General features: G+C 37.5%; 1 protein-coding gene across 1 annotated transcript in view; it reads right to left on the bottom strand.

The window, feature by feature from the left end:
* The window catches only part of LOC136843278 (acyl-coenzyme A diphosphatase NUDT19-like), a 131,244-nt gene that overhangs the window by 26,792 nt on the left and 84,452 nt on the right, over positions 1 to 20,000 (bottom strand). Inside the window, 3 exon segments of the mRNA XM_067111458.1 lie at positions 14,572 to 14,779; positions 16,680 to 16,856; positions 18,740 to 18,917. Coding sequence (XP_066967559.1) covers positions 14,572 to 14,779; positions 16,680 to 16,856; positions 18,740 to 18,917 — 563 coding nt within the window.

Below are 20,000 nucleotides of genomic sequence, written 5' to 3' on the forward strand. Positions count from 1 at the left end.
ATAAAGATTGGGGTCTTTTGGTCACTCAGCACTTAAGACAGTGAAAAGAGGGAGTTGGATTGGTTGGACAGCAAGATAAAGAGATCCAGAAAATAAATGCAATGAGATCCAGAAAATAAATACTGTACAATGAAGAACAAGAATCTAAAGATGGATCAGGGAGAAAACCCACAGTTCCAATAAACTAAGAAGTAATTGTTAGAGAGGTTGAACTACAAAACTAAAGATTGGAAGCGAAAATGGAGGTAAAGCAGAATGCTACTGAGTGTGTGCAGCCAGTGGCTGAAGAGACATTGGAAATGCCCTTTAGTAATGCCTACAGTGCATGACATGAAAATTATAGTATTCATGTTGTGTACAAGACTTCTTAACTTCTGATTAATTTTATAGTTTTTTAAGCAACTATATAGGAAATTTATCAATCAGTTCAACAACAAAAGCTGGCTATTTAGAATAAAAATCTTTACCCTATATACCAACATTTTTAATTCTAGAGCATTGCATGCATATGACTTCATAAGTTAAATTAACTGGTGTATTAAAAGTACAGAGAGTGAGGGCCTATTATTGAAATGTTAAAATCTATATTTTTATCACGAACTTCAGTTTGAAATTTGTTAGCAATAATTTTAACATCAATATCATAGAAAGATCCTGTATCATAAGGGCCATTATTAGTATGTACTGGAAACTTCAAGTAGCCTACCTTAGGATATAATGAATTAACATCAAATAACATACCTATTTAATCAATAATACTAGATCATCTATAAACCTAATGGTATTTTTATGTCTAAGTATGCCTTCTAATGGATTACAGTATTAAGTAAGAATTTAGATTCACAAAATGTAATACCAATTAGCATTGTTAAGCCAATATATTCTTATAAATACTGAATCTCAATATTTTAAGCATGTTAGTTTCATTTATATTTCTTATTATTTTTATGGCATACTTCTAAACCAGACCCAATATATTTACTGTATACGGAAACAATGCATCTAGTAAGATTCTTCGTGTGGCAACATAGCATACACAAATAGATAGCATAAAATTACCTGGACTTTCAGGGTTACTGTTAAATAAGAATTGACAGCAATATTTTACTGTTGATATTAATAATCCATTTGTTATTTCCTCTATTATCTGTCATAAAACTCATCTAAATGTAAACCAAGAATATCAATATCATTAACAACGCAATTTACTGAGCTCCTTATGTCTACATTTAGTAGGACATTTTGAAGTTTTGGTATACAACATACGACAGTTGGATTATAGGAAGGTACCAATTTATATGACTTGTGCATGTCCACAAACAAATTGTCTATGCTTTTCTGATCAACATCGCACTTCTCAAAGTTATTAATGATTTCTGAGATTAAAACTAATATTATTATCAGCCTGATCCACAGGTAATGTAAAATATTTCTTATTAATCAAATAGATGGAACATGGACAGATATTAGGAGCAGTATTAATTCTTTCCTTAATATTTTTTTTATTTTCATTTTCCATTCTTTAACCCTTAAGGGATGGCATAATCTATCAATGTGCAGCACCCCAGACTGGGGAAACTTTGAGGTCGGCAAAATAAAAAAAAATCACATCAATGGAAAGAGAATGACACGTACATTCACACTGTATAAATAAAAAAATTCTAAAAAATTTTCCCTACCTTCCACGAGAAGTTGAAAATAACTATCTGCAACCCCTTGTGGGGTCTCATTTACAAGACAATCGTAAATTTTACCAACTTATATATGCTTCTTCTAATAAATAAGTTTTTTGGATTTTGTAAAATTGTTATTACTGCTCACACTATACCAAACAGATAAGAAATAAAAGCAGTAACAAATTTTTTGCATATTTGTTGTAAAATATTCACGTAAGTTTACAAGAAGGAAGATTCAGTACCTATTTTTTCACTTTTACATGCTTTTTCTAATATTTCTTTGCAATTTTCTTTGTAAAATTACATTTACAACCGACATACTATCGTAAAAGACCAAAACAAAAAACAACAGCAACCCCTTCGTACATTTACAAGCAAATTTACGAAAAGACTCGTGAGAGAGAGAGATGCGGTACCTTCCCCCTTTACTTGAAGTCATAAGCATTACTGATACTGGCCTAACTCTCACATCTGTATAAAAGTTGCCATTAGTTAATTTATAGTATATAGAAGTATTGGCACCTTTGTTTCGAATCCTTATTACCATAACAGTGGTGCGTAATTCTGCTTCACACTGAAGTGCAATCCGTCCACCTCCCCAAACCTGTTTTACTTCACACTAAAGCTCAATCCGTCCACTAAGGGTTAAACTGGTCAATAATTATACTAAACTGGTAAGAGAGTTTATACAGTAATATATATATATATATATATATATATATATATATATATATATATATATATATATATATATATATATATATATATATATATATATATATATATATATATATATATATATATATATATATATATATATATATATATATATATATATATATATATATATATATATATATATATATATATATATATATATATATATATATATATATATATATATATATATATATATATATATATATATATATATATATATATATATATATATATATATATATATATATATATATATATATATATATATATATATATATATATATATATTATTTATATATATATAATATAGTATATATAATTATATACATACATACATATATATATATATATATATATATATATATATATATATATATATATATATATATATATATATACAAGTATTTACAAATTTCCCTGGGTTTATGGTATTTTTACAGGCTGTTGAAACTTTATTTAATTGGCCTTGGAGTTCTGATTTGCGTAAAAAATCATAAAAACAAAGAACAAGGGATCATTTTAGGAGCTGAAGGCTCTACTTCATAAGGAAATGTTACGTAAACACTTAGGATAAATTAAGGAATTATATTTACAAAAGAAAGCATTTGAGGGAAAAATGGGTAAGTAAATTGTTAAAGGGCTTGCAATGCCTGAAGATCCTTCTACTGGAGTCTTGACTAAGGGGAAGGCACAGTCCAAGATGAGTCCACTGCGAATAGGTCCCTCTGCAAGATTTACACATTACATGCCAGTAAAAGAACAATATAATACAGAATATGACTCGAGTCTGCCCTGAGGGTGCCAAGGACTCAAGGAATGAATGACCACTTTACACTTGAACAAAGGACATTGGAAATGGCACTGGATAAGCTGGCACAAGGGCAGAGGTGAAATACAGGCAGTCCCCGGTTATCGGCGGGGTTCCGTTTCTGAGGGTGTGATGATAACCGAAAATTGCCGCTAACCGAAAATTGACGATTTTGGCGCCTTTTTGGCGATTTTCAGGAGTTATCAGCAACAAAAGATGCCGATTTTCGGTTATCGGCGCCTCTGTTAGGTATCTATCAGTGCCAATACCCAATTATCGGCGCCGATAAGTGGAAATCGGCGATTTTCGGCGCCAAAAATTGCAGATTTTCGTCGCTAGGCAAGCGCCATAAAACCGGATCGCTGTTAACCAAGCCCGCTGTTAACTGGGGACTGCCTGTACTGGCACCCCAATAACTTTCTAAAGGGCAAACTGTCGTGACCGAAAAGTCTTTACTTGCACTTTACCTCAGGGGAAGCATGTCTCTGGTGAAGGATGACGAGCGACGATCACACGTATGGCGATGCACTCGAGAATGACTGTGGTCTGGAGTCAGACAGGGGGGAATGACGGTCTCTCAGCAATGGTATCACTCGCCCACGTGTATGGCTACTGTACTTCTACTCCCCTATGACTACGGCTGCTACCGGACTTCTACTGCTACTCAGATCTCCTGTCCTTCCCTTTTAAGGCCTTGGCCGTGTGTCGTGGCCACGTGCAAACTTCTGCCAATAACTGGGGCCGTGTGCAAATGATGTGTCATTTGCCAGGTGTTCAGCCATCGGGTTGCCTCTTCCCATGTATCCTGCGAAAGGAAAGACAATTCAGCAGCTTAATCTGTCTTTAGAAGGTTGTTTTAAGCAGCTTAGTTGGGCTAAGCTGCTTAATGGAGCAGCACCCAGCCTCGTATCTTTGCCTTTTTACCCATGCCATCTCAATATCTGTTTCAGGTAAAGAGAGGGACAGATCGAAATGTTGATAACTTTGTTCTGATATCTAGGTCAACTAGGACCGGCCATGCGGCGATGATTCTACTCTCAATAAACAAAGGGAAAATTAGGTGGGGGGGGGAGGCGCGCTGTGCAGCGACTTCTTGTAAATTATAATAGCTCCGCACGGAAGATAACATACGAGCCTTTACTCAGGCTTGTATGTTGATATTCAAGAAGTCGGCACAGCTGCTTTACTTTACTCTTCTCCCAACAAGAAATGGAAAAGCTTTTACTTTACTTTATCCTCACACAAAAATGGAAAGACGCTTCACTTTATATACTTCAACGCATTAATATTAAACTACTTTAACATGGCACATTAATTTCTTCAAATTTACGGTATACATTACTTTAAGGTTATGAGGACAAGATAATTTTGAGGCAGGTGACAAAATTTAAGAATTAATTTACATATAAGTTCCTTAATTCTAAATAAGCAGAGGCATGCAGTTAGTATGCCTTGAAGAGGCAGTGTAAATGATAAAACAGTGTTTATTTTTGTAAATGACATCCCCTTTACGTGATATTGTAATGACGATACACAATTCACATTGGTAATTGCATAGCTAATAGTTCAAAGCATCGCCAACTCGACAGTTGACAGCTGACAACTTACACTGTGGTTTTTTGACAGCTGTGGGAGAGCTAGAGTATTCGCGAGTTTAAATTCGCTAACTTTAAACCACGCTAATTTTATGCGTCCACTGCCCATAACTCGGGCACAGGCTCTAAATAGATACTCGCTCAATGTTACGACGGGATAAGCAGACAAAAGACAAGGGGTCTGGGACAAAATAGAGTTCTTAGAAAAAAAAAATAACAAAAGGAAAAATGAACAGGATGATACCAGTGAGTGGCGTGACCGTGTACTAAAAGGCGGGACACATCTCTCAGATTTTATGAAAAAATCACAAGGGCAGTGACTGGCAATTCGTTAAAAGTAGAAAAACGGAAAAATAAATAAATGAATGAAAGAGTAAATGATATGCACAGAAGAGTCAATGAAAATGGAGCGAGGTATTTAGTGTTTATGCAAGAATTTATCGTCCGTCACATATAAACTACAGCCCGGACTATCTCTCAGCCCAGGGGCTGGAAAGGGAACCTAAAGGACACGACTCCTTCAGGAAGAGCTGACTCACATGACCTGTGCCAAGGTAGGGGCACAAGGGCGTGCCACTTCCCACTCTGTTATTCTCAATGATTTATGCATTTTGAGGGGAACGGTATCCTGTATTTAATTGCCTCTTGTGGTGATAATTCAAGAAAAGATTAACAGAGAATGATAAGGGTAGAAGTTCCAGAGGAACAGAAGAAGATAGTGGAGGGCCTTGACATCCTCTTCTGGATTAGAGGTGCCAAGACCTTCGAAAGATGAAAGGGTGGCACAGGTGCCAGGAGAGCTCTAGAGCTCTTTGTAGACTACCTGGAAATTTCCACACCCATGGTAATTTCGCCGCGAACCTCTCCTACTTGGACAGTTGTCCTCGGCCAGGGAATCGGAGGGCCCGAGGCCGGAGGGCGGCATGGAGTGCCACCTGGGCCAGCTGCTGCGACAGCTGACGCAGGAGTTTTGTTCACCAGCTCAGCTATTAATTGTCGCAGCTCGCAGAGTTCATTGGCCCAGCGAGGCGGGGCAGAAGCATGACTCGCAAGGGTATCTGCAGTGGGCGGCGAGAGAGCGGTAACGGTCGGCGGGGGCGTGGACGACTCACAGGTATCAATGACCAGCTCAGGCACGAGTTGCTAGGCTGCACCTTTAGGTGAACTTCCGCTGTGGTCGAGAGGAACCGTCTCTCTTACCGACGCTGGTAGAGGTGCCAGGCCGGGAGAAGAGAGGGGAAGTTCTGAGTTGGATCCCTTGAATGGTGATCTGGGTTGTGCTCTGGCGCTGGCACTAAGGCAGGGTCAGGCACTATCAGAGGTTTCTTGTGCTCGTCGGTCAGGACGGACAGAGCTCGGTGCACGCAAGGGGCACTGACAGGGATTTGGCATCTCCGGGAGGAAGATCTGATTTGGGCCCTGGCAAAGGCACTGAGGCAGGGCCGGGCACTGGAATTGGATTGGGAATCGATCGAGGGGGCCCCTGTGCATCGTACTCAGGTGGCACTGGTAGGGACTTCACGTCCTTATGGTACCCAGGGGGCGCCAGTCTGGACTGGGGAACAGGCGGTGGAGGATTTCGCGCCTGAGGAATGAGTTGGGGAATGGACCCCTGGATTGTCATGATTTCTGTGGGGACTGAAAGTCATGTCCCAGGATGATGTCACAGCCTCTGGGAAGATAGCTTGCTACTGCAAGATTGCAAATTTTTGAGTGATGAGGTCTCATGACTCTCAATTGGACCGTGTTTGAGTATCATTTTAAATTGATTTACTCCCTCGATCGTGACGAGTTTTAGTCTATTGATGATAGCTCCATAGGGAACTCTGTCCCTTCGTAAAAGGAGATTTGCGCGCCAGAGTCATTGAATGCCTCGACTTGGCGCGCGGGGTAGCTGCCTCGGGGAGGGGCCACATATACTGTATGGGACCTTCGGTGGGAGGGCCCAAGGACTTCATGACGACCAAGGCGACGGTGGGAGTATTGGATTTATTATTGTTAGGGCATTTCACCCATGAGGTGAGTGGCCATAAACCTTACACCCAAAAGGTTTGGCTAAAATCTTTCCGTGCTGCCCTGTGGAGGGCACAGAACAGTTATTGGATGGTTTTCCGGGAGAAAGAAGCGCTGTTTTCTTGTTTCCGACTGATCAGAGAAATGCCCGTCTTCTTGCAATAATGGCAAGTTGGGGCTTACCAGAGTTCCCATTCTTACGGAAATTTGATCCTCTGAGGAGGGACAGGGGATTTATCTTCTGCCCCATGTATCCTTCCTGAGGGTGGTGAGTCTCCCACGTCTGCTATCCGGCAACACTCGGTGAGTGTTGCTGGGGTTTTTTCTACTACATGAGTGGCCAGGGCAGGAGGGGCGTAGCGCAGGAAATGCTCAAATTTAAATTTCTTGAGTACCTCAGAGGCGCTAGTGGCTCCCTGAGGACTCAAGCCATTTTGCTAACGCCCGCTCAGAATGGTACGCCCAATCGGACCAAGTCTGGCCTGCTTCTCTTGGCTGCTCTCTCCAACGCCTCCTCCACCGCCATAATCTCATACACCTTGGTAACCGTTTGGCGTGCGGCTTCCCAGTTCCCCTATCCTCTGCCAAGGGGCGTGGTAGGCAACGAGTGCCTTCCCTCCCAGGAATTTAGTGAGAACAAGGGAGAGTTCCGTGGGGAGAGGGTGCAGAACTCCAGGACTATTTTGGCCCTTTCAATCCATACTTCAAGTTCAGCCTCTGTCCATTTTGACATGAACGAGTGAGCTGGCTGAGGGCACTCATTCCCACCGCAGGAGGGGGTGTGGCGTTCTGTCGTTCTAAGATCTGGATGTCATGGGTGCGGGTTGCTCTCGCTCCTCCCTCTCTTTCTCCACTCTCTTCTCCTAGGCGATCCTCTCTTTCTCTCTCTCTCTCTCTTCTCGTTCTTTCTCCTCTCTTTTTCTCTTGGCGATTCTCTCTTTCCCCTCTCTTCCCGTTCTTTCTCCTCTCTTTTCTCTTGGGCGATTCTCTCTTTTCCCCCTCTTCCCGTTCTTTCTCCTCTCTTTTCTCTTGGGCGATTCTCTCTTTTTCCCTCTCTTCCCGTTCTTTCTCCTCTCTTTTCTCTTTTGGCGATTCTTTCTTTCTCTCTCTCTTGCAGTTCTAACTCCTTCTCGTGCCATTCTAGCTCTCTCTCTTCCCGCTCTTTCTCCTCTCTTTTCTCTTGGGCGATTCTTTCTCTCTCTCTCTCTCTCTCGTGCCGTTCTAGCTCTCTTTCCGCCTTGGCATCGTCCACTTTCTCTTGAACCCAGTCTCTCAGAGCTTGCCCTGATAGTCCCATGTCCTTTCCAGCGGACATGTAGAATTTGAAGTCCTCATTTTGTTGGGCTCTGGCAGTAGCCATCTTGAAATAATGGTTATATGGACTGGACTCTCTAGCGAATCAAACATGTCTGAGAAGACTCAGGTTGTCTGAAAAGACTCAATTGCAGGAATCTGAAACACTCAATTGTTCAGGCTGAAGGAGAATGGATCTGCCTGAATAAGACAATTGATCAGTAAGTCTGAGGAGACTTTATTAAAATTTAATATGTCTGAGTAAGAATTTTAATATGCATCTCGGAAGACATAACTGGATTTTATGTCACGCTTGGACTTAGCTGGCCATAGCGTGAAATCCAGGCGTTGTTCTAACGAACTGGAATGATCAGTCCCGTAAGGGCTTAGATGTGTGTGTGAAATACACTAATATAAGGTCTCAAAAGGACTTGATTTTGGTTTTCCTGCAGGAATTAGAAATTCTCGCCTCGTGCAACATAGAATTTTTAGTGGAGTCTCTTAAGACTTGTTTTAGTGGAGTCTCTTAAGACTTGGAATTTGGTTTTCCCATAGGAATTAGAAATTCTCACCTTGTGCGATGTAGAATTTTTAGTGGAGTCTCTTAAGACTTGGAATTTGGTTTACCTGTAGGACTTGGAAATTCTCGCCTCGTGCGGCGTGAGAATTTTAGTGGAGTCTCTAAGATTTGAAGTATGATCCGTCCCTCAGGACTAAGAAATTGGGTTGGTCTCGTAAGACTTGAAAATACGATTTGTCCCTTAGGGCTTAGAAATTACTAATGGGATAAAACCTCCCAAAAAATTTTGCTGAGAGTGGCTCCAGTAGGGACAGTTCTAAAACAAGAAACTACCCAGGAATGAATGAAAAAGAGGGTACACACATGGGCAGGGGGCAGGGGTGAAGGTTGTCTGACGCTCACGGAGTTATTTTACTCTGTGTGAATGAACCCATCTATCTGTAGACAGTCTGGGACTCCAGGAATTTCCAGGATGAGAGGATAACAGTAAAAATGACCTCGTAATTTTCCCTAAAAGCAGAGTTCAGATTTCGCTTTCCTAACCCCTAATTTGAGTTTTAGCTAAACTGAGAGAGAGTATTCCAGCAATGCAAGCTGACCTTATCCCACGGGGGAGTTCGTCTGCGCCTAAATAATCTCGCTATTCCAAAATGAGATGTAAAATTTAACACACAGGAATTTCTTTCGCACTATTCCTCGAAGCAAAAAATATGGCAAAGATTTTAACACAGAGGAATTTCGCTCTATTCCTCGAAGCAAAGAATGGTTAGCACTGGTTATTTCCTAATTACCTATCCTGAAAGGCATGCATTAACAAATCTAATACAGCGGGTCTCTTCTCTCAGTGAATACATGGGTCCCTATTCCTAATTCCTAGGAACAGTCACGACTGTAAAAAAAAATTGTGTTCAGATAAACACATTACTTACGTGGAACTCTCTTGGTCTGTGCTCTTGGTAACAGGTTGAATTTGTCTACTTTTAGCTTAGCTTTGCTAATGGCGCTGATTTGGCGAGTTGCAAATGCACAAAGCAACAATAGTGGGGAAAAATGCAACTGCTAAACGACATCTATAGGAAGGTCGCCACTTTTACGAATTTCCCTGGGTTTATGGTATTTTTACAGGCCGGCAACGGAAACTTTATTTAATTGGCCTTGGAGTTCTGACTTGCGTAAAGGGAAATCGTAAAATCAAAGAACAAGGGATGATTTTAGGAACTGAAGGCTCTACATCATAAGGAAATGTTATGTAAACACTTAGGATAAATTAAGGAATTATATTTACAAAAGCAAGCATTAAAAGGGAAAATAGGGAAGATCCTTCTACTGGAGTCTTGACTAAGGTATACTTAACTTTGACTAAGGGCAAGGCACAGTCCAAGATGAGTCCACTGCGAATAGGTCCCTCTGCAAGAGAGATTTACATATTACACGCCAGTAAAGGAACAATATAATGCAGAATATGGCTCAAGTCTGCCTGAGGGTGCTAAGGACTCGAGGAATGAATGACCACTTTACACTTGAACACAGGACATTGGAAATGGCACTGGATAAACTGGCACAAGGACAGAGGTGAAATACTGGCACCCCAATAACTTTCTAGAGGGCAAACTGTCGTGACTGAAAAGTCTTTACTTGCACTTTACCTTAAGGAAAGCAGGTCTCTGGCGAAGGATGACAGGGGACGATCTCACATATGGCGATGCACTTGAGGATGACTGTGATCTGGAGTCGGCCAGGGGGGAATGAAGGTTTCTCTCCCAGCAATGGTATCACTTTCATACGTGTATGGCTACCGTGCTTCTACTCCCTATGACTACGGCTGCTACCGGTCTACTGCTACTCAGATCCCCTGTCCTTTCCTTTTAAGCCCTCGGCCGTGCGTCGTGGCTGTGTGCAAACTTCTGCCGATAACTGGGGCCATGTGCAAACGATGTGTCATTTGCCAGGCTAAACTGTTTAAGGGAGCAGCACCCAGCCTCGTATCTTTGCCTTTTTACCCATGCCATCTCAATACAGTAAACCCCCTGTATTCGCGTTCTCACGATTCGCGGACTCAAGCATTCGCGGGTTTCTCTGTAGAACATATCTACCCATTATTTGCGGAAAATTCACCCATTCTTGGTATTTTTCACTGAGAAATATTCACTAATTACTGTATTTTCATATAATTTTCATGAATAAATGCACTTTTTGTGATAAAACTATTAAAATACTCAAGTATAAGCATTTTTACAGGGTTTTTCTTGTGTTTAAGCTATCAAAATGGGCATTTCTAAGTGTTTTAGAGGGGTTTTAAGTATTCACGGATTTTAGCTATTTGCGGGGGGGCGTGGTACGCATCCCCCTGTGAATATAGGGGGTTCACTATACCTGTTTCAGGTAAAGAGAGGGACAGATCGAAATGTTGATAACTTTGTTCTGATATCTAGGTCAACTAGGACTGGGCATGCAGCCACGATTCTACTCTCAAATAAACAAAGGGCAAAGTAGGTGGGAGGGAGGCGCTGTGCAGCGACTTCTTGTAAATTATAATATATATATATATATATATATATATATATATATATATATATATATATATATATATATATATATATATATATATATATATATATATATATATATATATACACACACATACATACATACAGGCAGTCCTCGGTTATCGGCGGGTTCCGTTCTGGGGTGTGATGATAACCGAAAATCGGCAATTTCAGCGCTTTTTACGCAATTTTCAGGGCTTATCAGTGCCGACTTTAGCTCATCAGTGCCTCTGTTAGGTATGTATCGGTGCTAATACCCAAATATCTGTGCTGATAAGCGAAAATCTGCAATTTTTTTAATAAAATTGCCGATTTTTGTCGCTAGACAAGTGCCGTAAAACCGGTCGCCATAACCAAGCCCGCTGTTAACCGGGACTGCCTGTATATATATATATATATATATATATATATATATATATATATGTATATATAAACTGATTCTATTGCTAATAACAATAATTTGATATTTTGCCTATTTCATTTAGTTATGGTCTGAAACTACCAATAAAATTATTACCATTAACAAAATCTAAACTACCTGTTTTCATGTTTATGAAAAATCAGCTTTAAATCTACTTTTCTCTCATGAAGACAGTATTTCTTCTATATCTCTAGCAGGTAAATTCATGGTAACTTTAGCACAATTAAAATATATATTACTTAACCCTTAAACGCCTGTTGGGCGTGTGGCGTCAACTAAAATTGTCTATTGAATGCCGAGTGGGCGTAAACGTCGACTACAAAAAATTCAACCTTCGGTCAACTTTGACTCGGCCGAAATGGTCGAAAAAACGCAATTGTAAGCTAAAACTCTTACATTCTAGTAATATTCAATCATGTACCTTCATTTTGCAACAAATTGGAAGTCTCTAGCACAATATTTCGATTTATGGTGAATTTTGAAAAAAACTTTTTCTTACGCCCACCCGTAACTCAGCGAAAATTTCATAAATTCTTTCGTCATTTTGTTGTAATTTTTGCACTGTTCTATATTAGCCGTTACATAAAGTTTTATATATGAAAATGTGCGCAATTTCATGTACAATACAACAGAAAATAACTCATGGTTGTAGCTTTTATCAGTTTTGAAATATTTTCATATAAATCACGATAACTGCCAAAATTTCAACCTTGGTCAACTTTGACTCGACCGAAATGGTAAAAACGCAATTGTAAGCTAAAACTCTTACATTCTAGTAATATTCAATCATTTACCTTCATTTTGCAACCAATTGGAAGTCTCTAGCACAATATTTCGATTTATGGTGAATTTTTGAAAAAAACTTTTCCTTACGTCCGCGCCAGAAATTCTTTCGTCACGTTGTCGTAATGTTTGCACTGTTTTATATTAGTCGTTACATAAAGTTTTATATATGGAAATCTGCGCAATTTCATGTAGAATACAACAGAAAATAACTCATGGTTGTAGCTTTTATCAGTTTTGAATTATTTTCATATAAATCACGATAACTGCCAAAATTTCAACCTTCGGTCAACTTTAACTCGACCGAAATGGTAAAAAACGCAATTATAAGCTAAAACTCTTACATTCTAGTAATATTCAATCATGTACCTTCATTTTGCAACAAACTGGAAGTCTTTAGCACAATATTTCGATTTATGGTGAATTTCTGAAAAAAATTTTTTCCTTATGTCTCTGTGTGATAACTCGGCCGAACATCTCAGAAATTCTTTCGTCATGTTGTCGTAATGTTTGCATCGTTTTACATTAGTCGTTACATAAACTTTTATATATGAAAATGTGTGCAATTTCATGTAGAATACAACAGAAATTAGCTCATGGTTGTAGCTTTTATCAGTTTTGAAATATTTTCACATAAATCACGATAACTGCCAAAATTTCAACCTTCAGTCAACTTTAACTCGACCGAAATGGTAAAAAACGCAATTGTAAGCTAAAGCTCTTACATTCTAGTAATATTCAATCGTTTACCTTCATTTTGCAATAAATTGGAAGTCTCTAGCACAATATTTCGATTTATGGTGAATTTTTAAAAACATTTTCCTTACGTCTGCAAGGTAACTCGGCCGAACATCTCAGAAATTCTTTTGTCTCGTTGTCGTAATATTTGCACCGTTTTATATTAGTCGATACATAAAGTTTTATATATGAAAATGTGCGCAATTTCATTTACAATACAACAAAAAATAATTCATGGTTGTAGCTTTTATCAGTTTTGAAATATTTTCATATAAATCACGATAAATAGAAAAATTCGACTTTCGGTCAACTTTAACTTTCGACCGAAATGGTCGAAAAACTGCAATTGTAAACTAAAACACTTACAGTCTAGTAATATTCAATCAATTACCTTCATTTTTCAACACACGGAAGTCTCTAGCACAATATTTCGATTTATGGTGAATTTTTGAAAAAAAAATTTTTTACGTCCGGCATAGCATGAATTCATGCATCATTTTGTGATAATATTTTCTCTGTGTTGCTTTGATTGTTTTAAAATTTGTTATATACCAAAATCATCGCAATTTAGTGTACAATACAACTAAAAAAATTAAGTCATTAGCTTTAATCGTTTTGCTTACAGCGATTTGTATACAATTATATACTGAGTTTTTTTTTGCTGTCATATATTCCAATATTTATATATGATAATGATATTTTTTTCATTTCTGATGGTTGCATACTAAACTTCAGGCAATGACAAAAAAATGAGCCAAAAATGAACTCTTAATCTTAAAAACTAAGCGTGCTGTGATTTTTGAAAAACACTTTTTTCTGCTTCAAGCACTAACTCACGAGCGCATAATGGGAGACGTTTTTGTAAATAGGGCTTGGCGTTAAAGGGTTAATGTCTATGAGGATCTGAGTGATATCTTAGGGTATGTATTTTTCAAAATGAAAGCAGATATCAAATCTTGAATACGCATTAATTTGGGATATTCGGAGAATTAATATATTATTTTTAAAATAAAACATTAAGCATATACTAATTTTATTACTCTTCTCTACTTCTAAAGACCAATTTTGAATATCATATTTATATTAAATCAATACGTACTCCTACAGGCCTTTTTGTAAGGTATGGTTTGGTCTAGGTAACACAGAAATGCCTAAATTATATTCTTTGTATTTCTAAAGTAACTTTATAAGAAGTTAAGCCAAAGTCAACAGAAGTGCCTATTCACTAAGTGGTGACATTCCACTTCCAAAAAAGACAACATTCTCTTACCCACATCATTTCTTATAAAGACACTGAAAGTATTCATTACTACCTGACAAAACACAACACTTGAAAGTCAAATGGTATTCCCTTTGGAAAACAAACATGAAACCAACCTAATTATGTTCGCCACTAATTTGGATTATCAGCTAAGGTAAAACTTCTTGCCACAATAATATTTAAAATAAATCTCTTACCTGGTAAGACTGTAAGAAATCCATCTGTTGCCATTACTTTTACTGGACACCATCTCTCTAGCCCCATCTTTCCTCTGTTAACTGCAAACTCTTTTAGCTTGTCATAGTCTCTGAACTGTAGGAACCGAGATATTTCATATGCTTGAGGAGGTGGAAGCAGTATATGTCCATTCATCCACTGCTCAAGAATTGACACGGGAGATGCAACCTGTCAACATATGATTTAAAAATGTATGGGAGTTAGCTCATATGCATATGAATGGGAATACGAACAGCACAAAACTATTCCTTTAGGAAAATGTGGCAACTATTCTATCACAAGTATGGAAATGTATTAATTTATAGAACCTTTAATGTAATGGATATATTGTCCCTGAACTACTACAAAAATATGTATACTATCCTTTGATTACTGCTCAGCAACTTCCTTTAGCTGAAATTATCATTAGGAAGAAGACAGTTACTAGGGGAAAGAGAGGGATGTTGAAGGTATTGTGGAGCACTGATGACAGCTTGGAGTTTGGGTCATCACCATATGGTTTGCTGCAAGCAACAAACCTCTAAAACTCCACCTCTTAGAATGTGTGACAGCCCCGAATACAGCATAAATCTCAATGACTTGCCTTCAAAAAGCAAGAAGCAAAACATAAACCATCTTCAGTGCATAACTCAGGAGCAAAGCCTCCTGTAAAGGTTCATAGGAGACTAACTGAAACTCTTAAAAACTAAGAAATTCTAGCTTGGGGGTTTGGACAACCTGTAAGGAACCCTGTTCTAAAACTAATCAATTAGCTTCAAGTCAAACCTAAGTGAGGAAAGAGGCAAAAGACTTGTGAGAAGGTGGATTTATAGAGTAGGACGGAAAGGCTGACTACTTCTTACGATGTATACAAAAAATTAGAATATCTGCTGTATAAGGGATAGTGGGGTACCTAACTTCAGGCCCCTCTCATCATATTAATTACACAAAGGGGTCCACTTGGAGAGGTTAATGTTTGAAGCTCTGCAAGGTCTAGTGATACTTTTGGCTGCCTATGCTGAAAACCCTCTATTTCTGACACTTCTGAAAAGAACATTGTTTTATCTAAGGGTTATCCTCAGCCCAGCCCTAAACTGAGCATACACTGCTGAGATCATTTCTTAATCAAGTAAACTTTACTTTTAACATTTGTTACTTACACAGGGTGGAGCAAAAAAAAAAAAAGTGAATGATTATGGAGCCATCAAGGAAGCTCATAAGACACTTTTAAAAGAGTTCCCCAGCTTTTAAACAAGCTACAGATCTTTAATCTTCATAGCTAGCCTGTTCAATGATATCAAATAATTTGGGTAAATAAAGAGTCAATCGTTCTGTTAGCCCTGAGGGAACTTCATTTTTGAATCAAGGCTGCTTCTGTACATAAAAAAATTAGTTATTCCAAACATCACTAAGGAAAATGCAATTTTATTCATGCCAATAAAGCCAACCTACAGTTGTGACTTACACTACTAGATCTAAAGATACTTGTCAACTAGACTGCAACTGTGCCTACTACAGAAAAAATTATGAACGACACGTACCCATCAGAAGGGTCATAATTCACTGTCACTGACTAAACAGCATGAGAGACCTTGCTATACTTTTTTTCTAATACTGGTTAATCTACTTTCATCCTTTCAACATCCTAAAGCTAATACAGTTATAATGCTCAACACTAAGGTAACCACTGGGTACCCTTGTGATGTTTGGCAACCTTCAGACCACTTACCAGCATTACCTGTAAACACATCAAATAACGTCAAAGTTTTATTTGCTAAAGCAAACAACAGGCATTTACATCAATTTGCCTTGTGCTCACTCACACGGCTCAAGTGTAGCCAAAATGTTACTGTTCTGTTATTCTGTTACCAATGCTAATTTTATCTGAATCATGTAAGACATTTTACTTACTGGAGTTGTCCGCATGGATCCACAACTGTACAATGACATACTATGCCATCTACAATTGTGTCACCTGTTATTACTTCCCTGACAGGTAACTTTCAGGCTTTTAAATAACACCACATCATGCTAATTGTATCTATACATTTAATTCACAGTAGTATAAGAATGAAACACTTCCACTTACCTGGATATCAGAAATTTCTCCTCCATCTGCTGCTGCTTTTGATATTCCATCCACAAAAGCAATATAAAATGCTGTATCAAATCTCTTTTTCATTGCAGAAGGAGTGAGCCATCCAGACCATTCATGCAAGTTCCAAATAGCAGGACAACCACCAAATTCACCAAAAAGAGCAAGGAACTGTAAGGAAAATATCCATATATAACTCAAATGATTAAGTACTAGATTAAGAATGAGTGAGAGGGACTAACAGAATTAATCAGTTTTATTAACTACAAAATCAAGTTATAAAGCTCTTGAAAACACATAAACTCTAGTCCCTGCTATCCAAATGGCCTCAACGTAAAGTTATCTTTTCATAAAATTAGAAAAAGTGCAAGCTATCACTATGGAGATCAAGTTCTAATTAACAATTAATTGAATAACCTCAAGCAAAAAGGACATGGCAGCAATATATAACATACTGTTATGAAGGGCCTCTAGAACTGAAAGGGTTTCATGATAAAAAAAAAAAAATAAAGATCTTATCCACTCACACAAAACCAACTGAAAAAATCTTCAAGAGTTAGAACAGCATGAAAAACTATCTTAAGCAGAAAATGGCCAACAATAACAAAAAAATGAAACATGCCCAATAAAGTGTGTGGTTTCTGGTAATTACAATGGCCTTTTCATGGCACACTATTTTTTTACATTTCATGAATGTGACTTTACAACTGACTGTGATGATGATCATACTATAATCTATACAAAGGGGAGGGCTTATGTACATGTCACCTGACCGTAAAATAAAAGTAATGGCACTTTTTCTTAGTTACATTATCAAGAGAAACACAGAAACAGTATTTATAAACATTCAGAATTTCTATAAAGTATCAAAAGGAACAACACTGTAGTGCTATGTCTTGACTATAAGCATAGGGACCTCTACGAATTATTGGCTTACCTGATCTTTGCTTTACACAGAAATTATATAGTCTCATACAATTTGATTTTATACATATTTTTCTTAACTTCCTAGAGTAACTTTGCTTCTAACATGTTATATTGATGGTACTATATTACTCATATAAACATTGTTATCAAACCTCAGGCCCTGACCACAGACCCGGACATGCACTCCTTTGCTTGTGGGTACATTTAAAAAATACTTTACTTTTCTCCATTATTTCTTTTAAACTTTAGTCATTTGCTAATTAGCCTATTCTTATGTCTGTAATTTTACAGTGACTCATTACACAAAGGTTATTCATTAATAATTCAAATTTCCATGTATTACTGAATATAGGAACATTGAGTTTCCATGAAAAATAAAATCTCTGGTACTGCTTTGTTTATACCAAAACTTGCAAAAATTAAAACTCATATCTTTCGCACTCCTACTGAAGAAAGCATATTTGTAATTCAGTCATTCTCCCACAACTGTCACGTGAGTCTCACTGATTAACGTAAGAAAATCAAATTCGAGTTGAGAAATGCAACCACCAATCAGGTCCTTCTACAACCATGAGAGACCTTGTGAATCGTGAAGAGTTACATTTTTGTCCTCTTGCATGTTTATTATTTCTGGTGGTCAAGGATTTTGCATGTAAAATAATTTATGAACTTGTATAGATACAATCAGGTAGTATTTTAATACCTGTATTGCTAAAGACATTTTTCTTGTGTAAGGTTTGTGAAGTTTTTGAAAGACAAGTGTCTATATATCTGAAAACAGATTATGTACTAATAGGTAATTTTATCTAAATTTGCGGAAAGATCTATATCTGTCTGACACCCCTTGTGGATAAGAATCTCACAAGTAACACAAACATTTTGCAGGCTACAAGGGTAAATGAACAGTTACAACTTAGGTTTGCCAATTTCTTTGAGAAATAATAACGAGTTTGCATTAAATAACCAGAATTTTTTTAGATCACAGTTTATTAAAGCTACTATAGGAAAGTAAACAACTTGGTCTGTAGTGTCCTAATAAAATTGCAAGAAAGAATATCTGAAGAGTAATATATTTATGATTTCCTTTCTCTATTAATAAATTACCTGAGCTGGATCATCACACGCACAGCTTTACTCCATTTCTTTAAATCAATCTGTTTGTAGGAGTCTTCTGACATATAGCTACTAAGCAAGAGTTCTGATTCCTCAAATGTTTCACGAAGGGCAGCAATACGAAATCCTACTTCTGGCAACAAGATATCGGGAGTTTTATTGGCATAAAACTCTGGCAGTGGTGCAAAATTCCTGTAGATATTTCAATAATATAAATTAATACATGTTTGAAGAGGGTAGGGGTAATACTGCAATTATTCTGTAGATATTTCAAAATATAAATATATGACTGAAGAGGGTGAGGAGAATATTAAAAAAATTTTTCATCAAACTATATATCAATCAAAAAGCAAAGAGATAAAAAGAACACTGAGAAGTCGTGTAATTTTCTGAACATAGGATTTATGAATGCTAAAAGGTTGTTCACATTATTACATCCATAATGCTGCAATATGAATTACAGCAGATACAAGACTATGAAGCAATGCTTATCTTGACAGCTACAATAGGTGTAATGTGAGTTGGAAAAAATGAACAGTGACCTGAAAATTTTCAATGATTACTGCAACAAAAATGTAAAGAAGATAGAAGATAAGCATTATTTCATACTCATGCTGTAATTCTATTAGCATTATACTGTACCATACTCATGCCATAAATTTAATAAAGGAACTGAGTTGGTGAGTCAGATAATGCTGCCCTGAACATTATTATCAATGCGCAAAAATAAATGCATCTAAAAGCAAAGGGTATGCAACAGAATCTTGGAACCAGGTAAAGCAAAGGCAAATTGTTGATTATGCCGCACTGATGTGAAAACATCCATAACCCTTAACAAAATAATTGCTCTAAAAATCTACTGAAATTAAAATCTCAATAGTCCAACAACATTGCCACTGATACTTGGCATTCTCTCCAAAAATCATTCTTTTATGAAAGATGTCTTTCTCATGTTCCCAGGAAAAAGATATTCTACAAGCTAAAGCTGAATGGGGCTTTCTAATCTAAATTGTAGACGCAGACTACTGGTGCATGTCTAATTATTACATAGAAGGGAGTTTCCTTACCTTTGCACACATTCCCAATTTCAAAATTTTTTCTAGTAATTGTTACCATTTTGCAATTACGACCTAAACACACCTCCCACTAAACCTAAACACACCCCTCACTAAACCTAAATGCACCCCCACTAAATCTAAACACATACCCTGTGCTAAAGCTAAACACACCCCTACCAAATCTAAACATATACCCCATTAAACTTAAATACACCCT

The sequence above is a fragment of the Macrobrachium rosenbergii genome, chromosome 2 (genome assembly GCF_040412425.1).
Source record: "Macrobrachium rosenbergii isolate ZJJX-2024 chromosome 2, ASM4041242v1, whole genome shotgun sequence".
NCBI lineage: Eukaryota > Metazoa > Arthropoda > Malacostraca > Decapoda > Palaemonidae > Macrobrachium > Macrobrachium rosenbergii.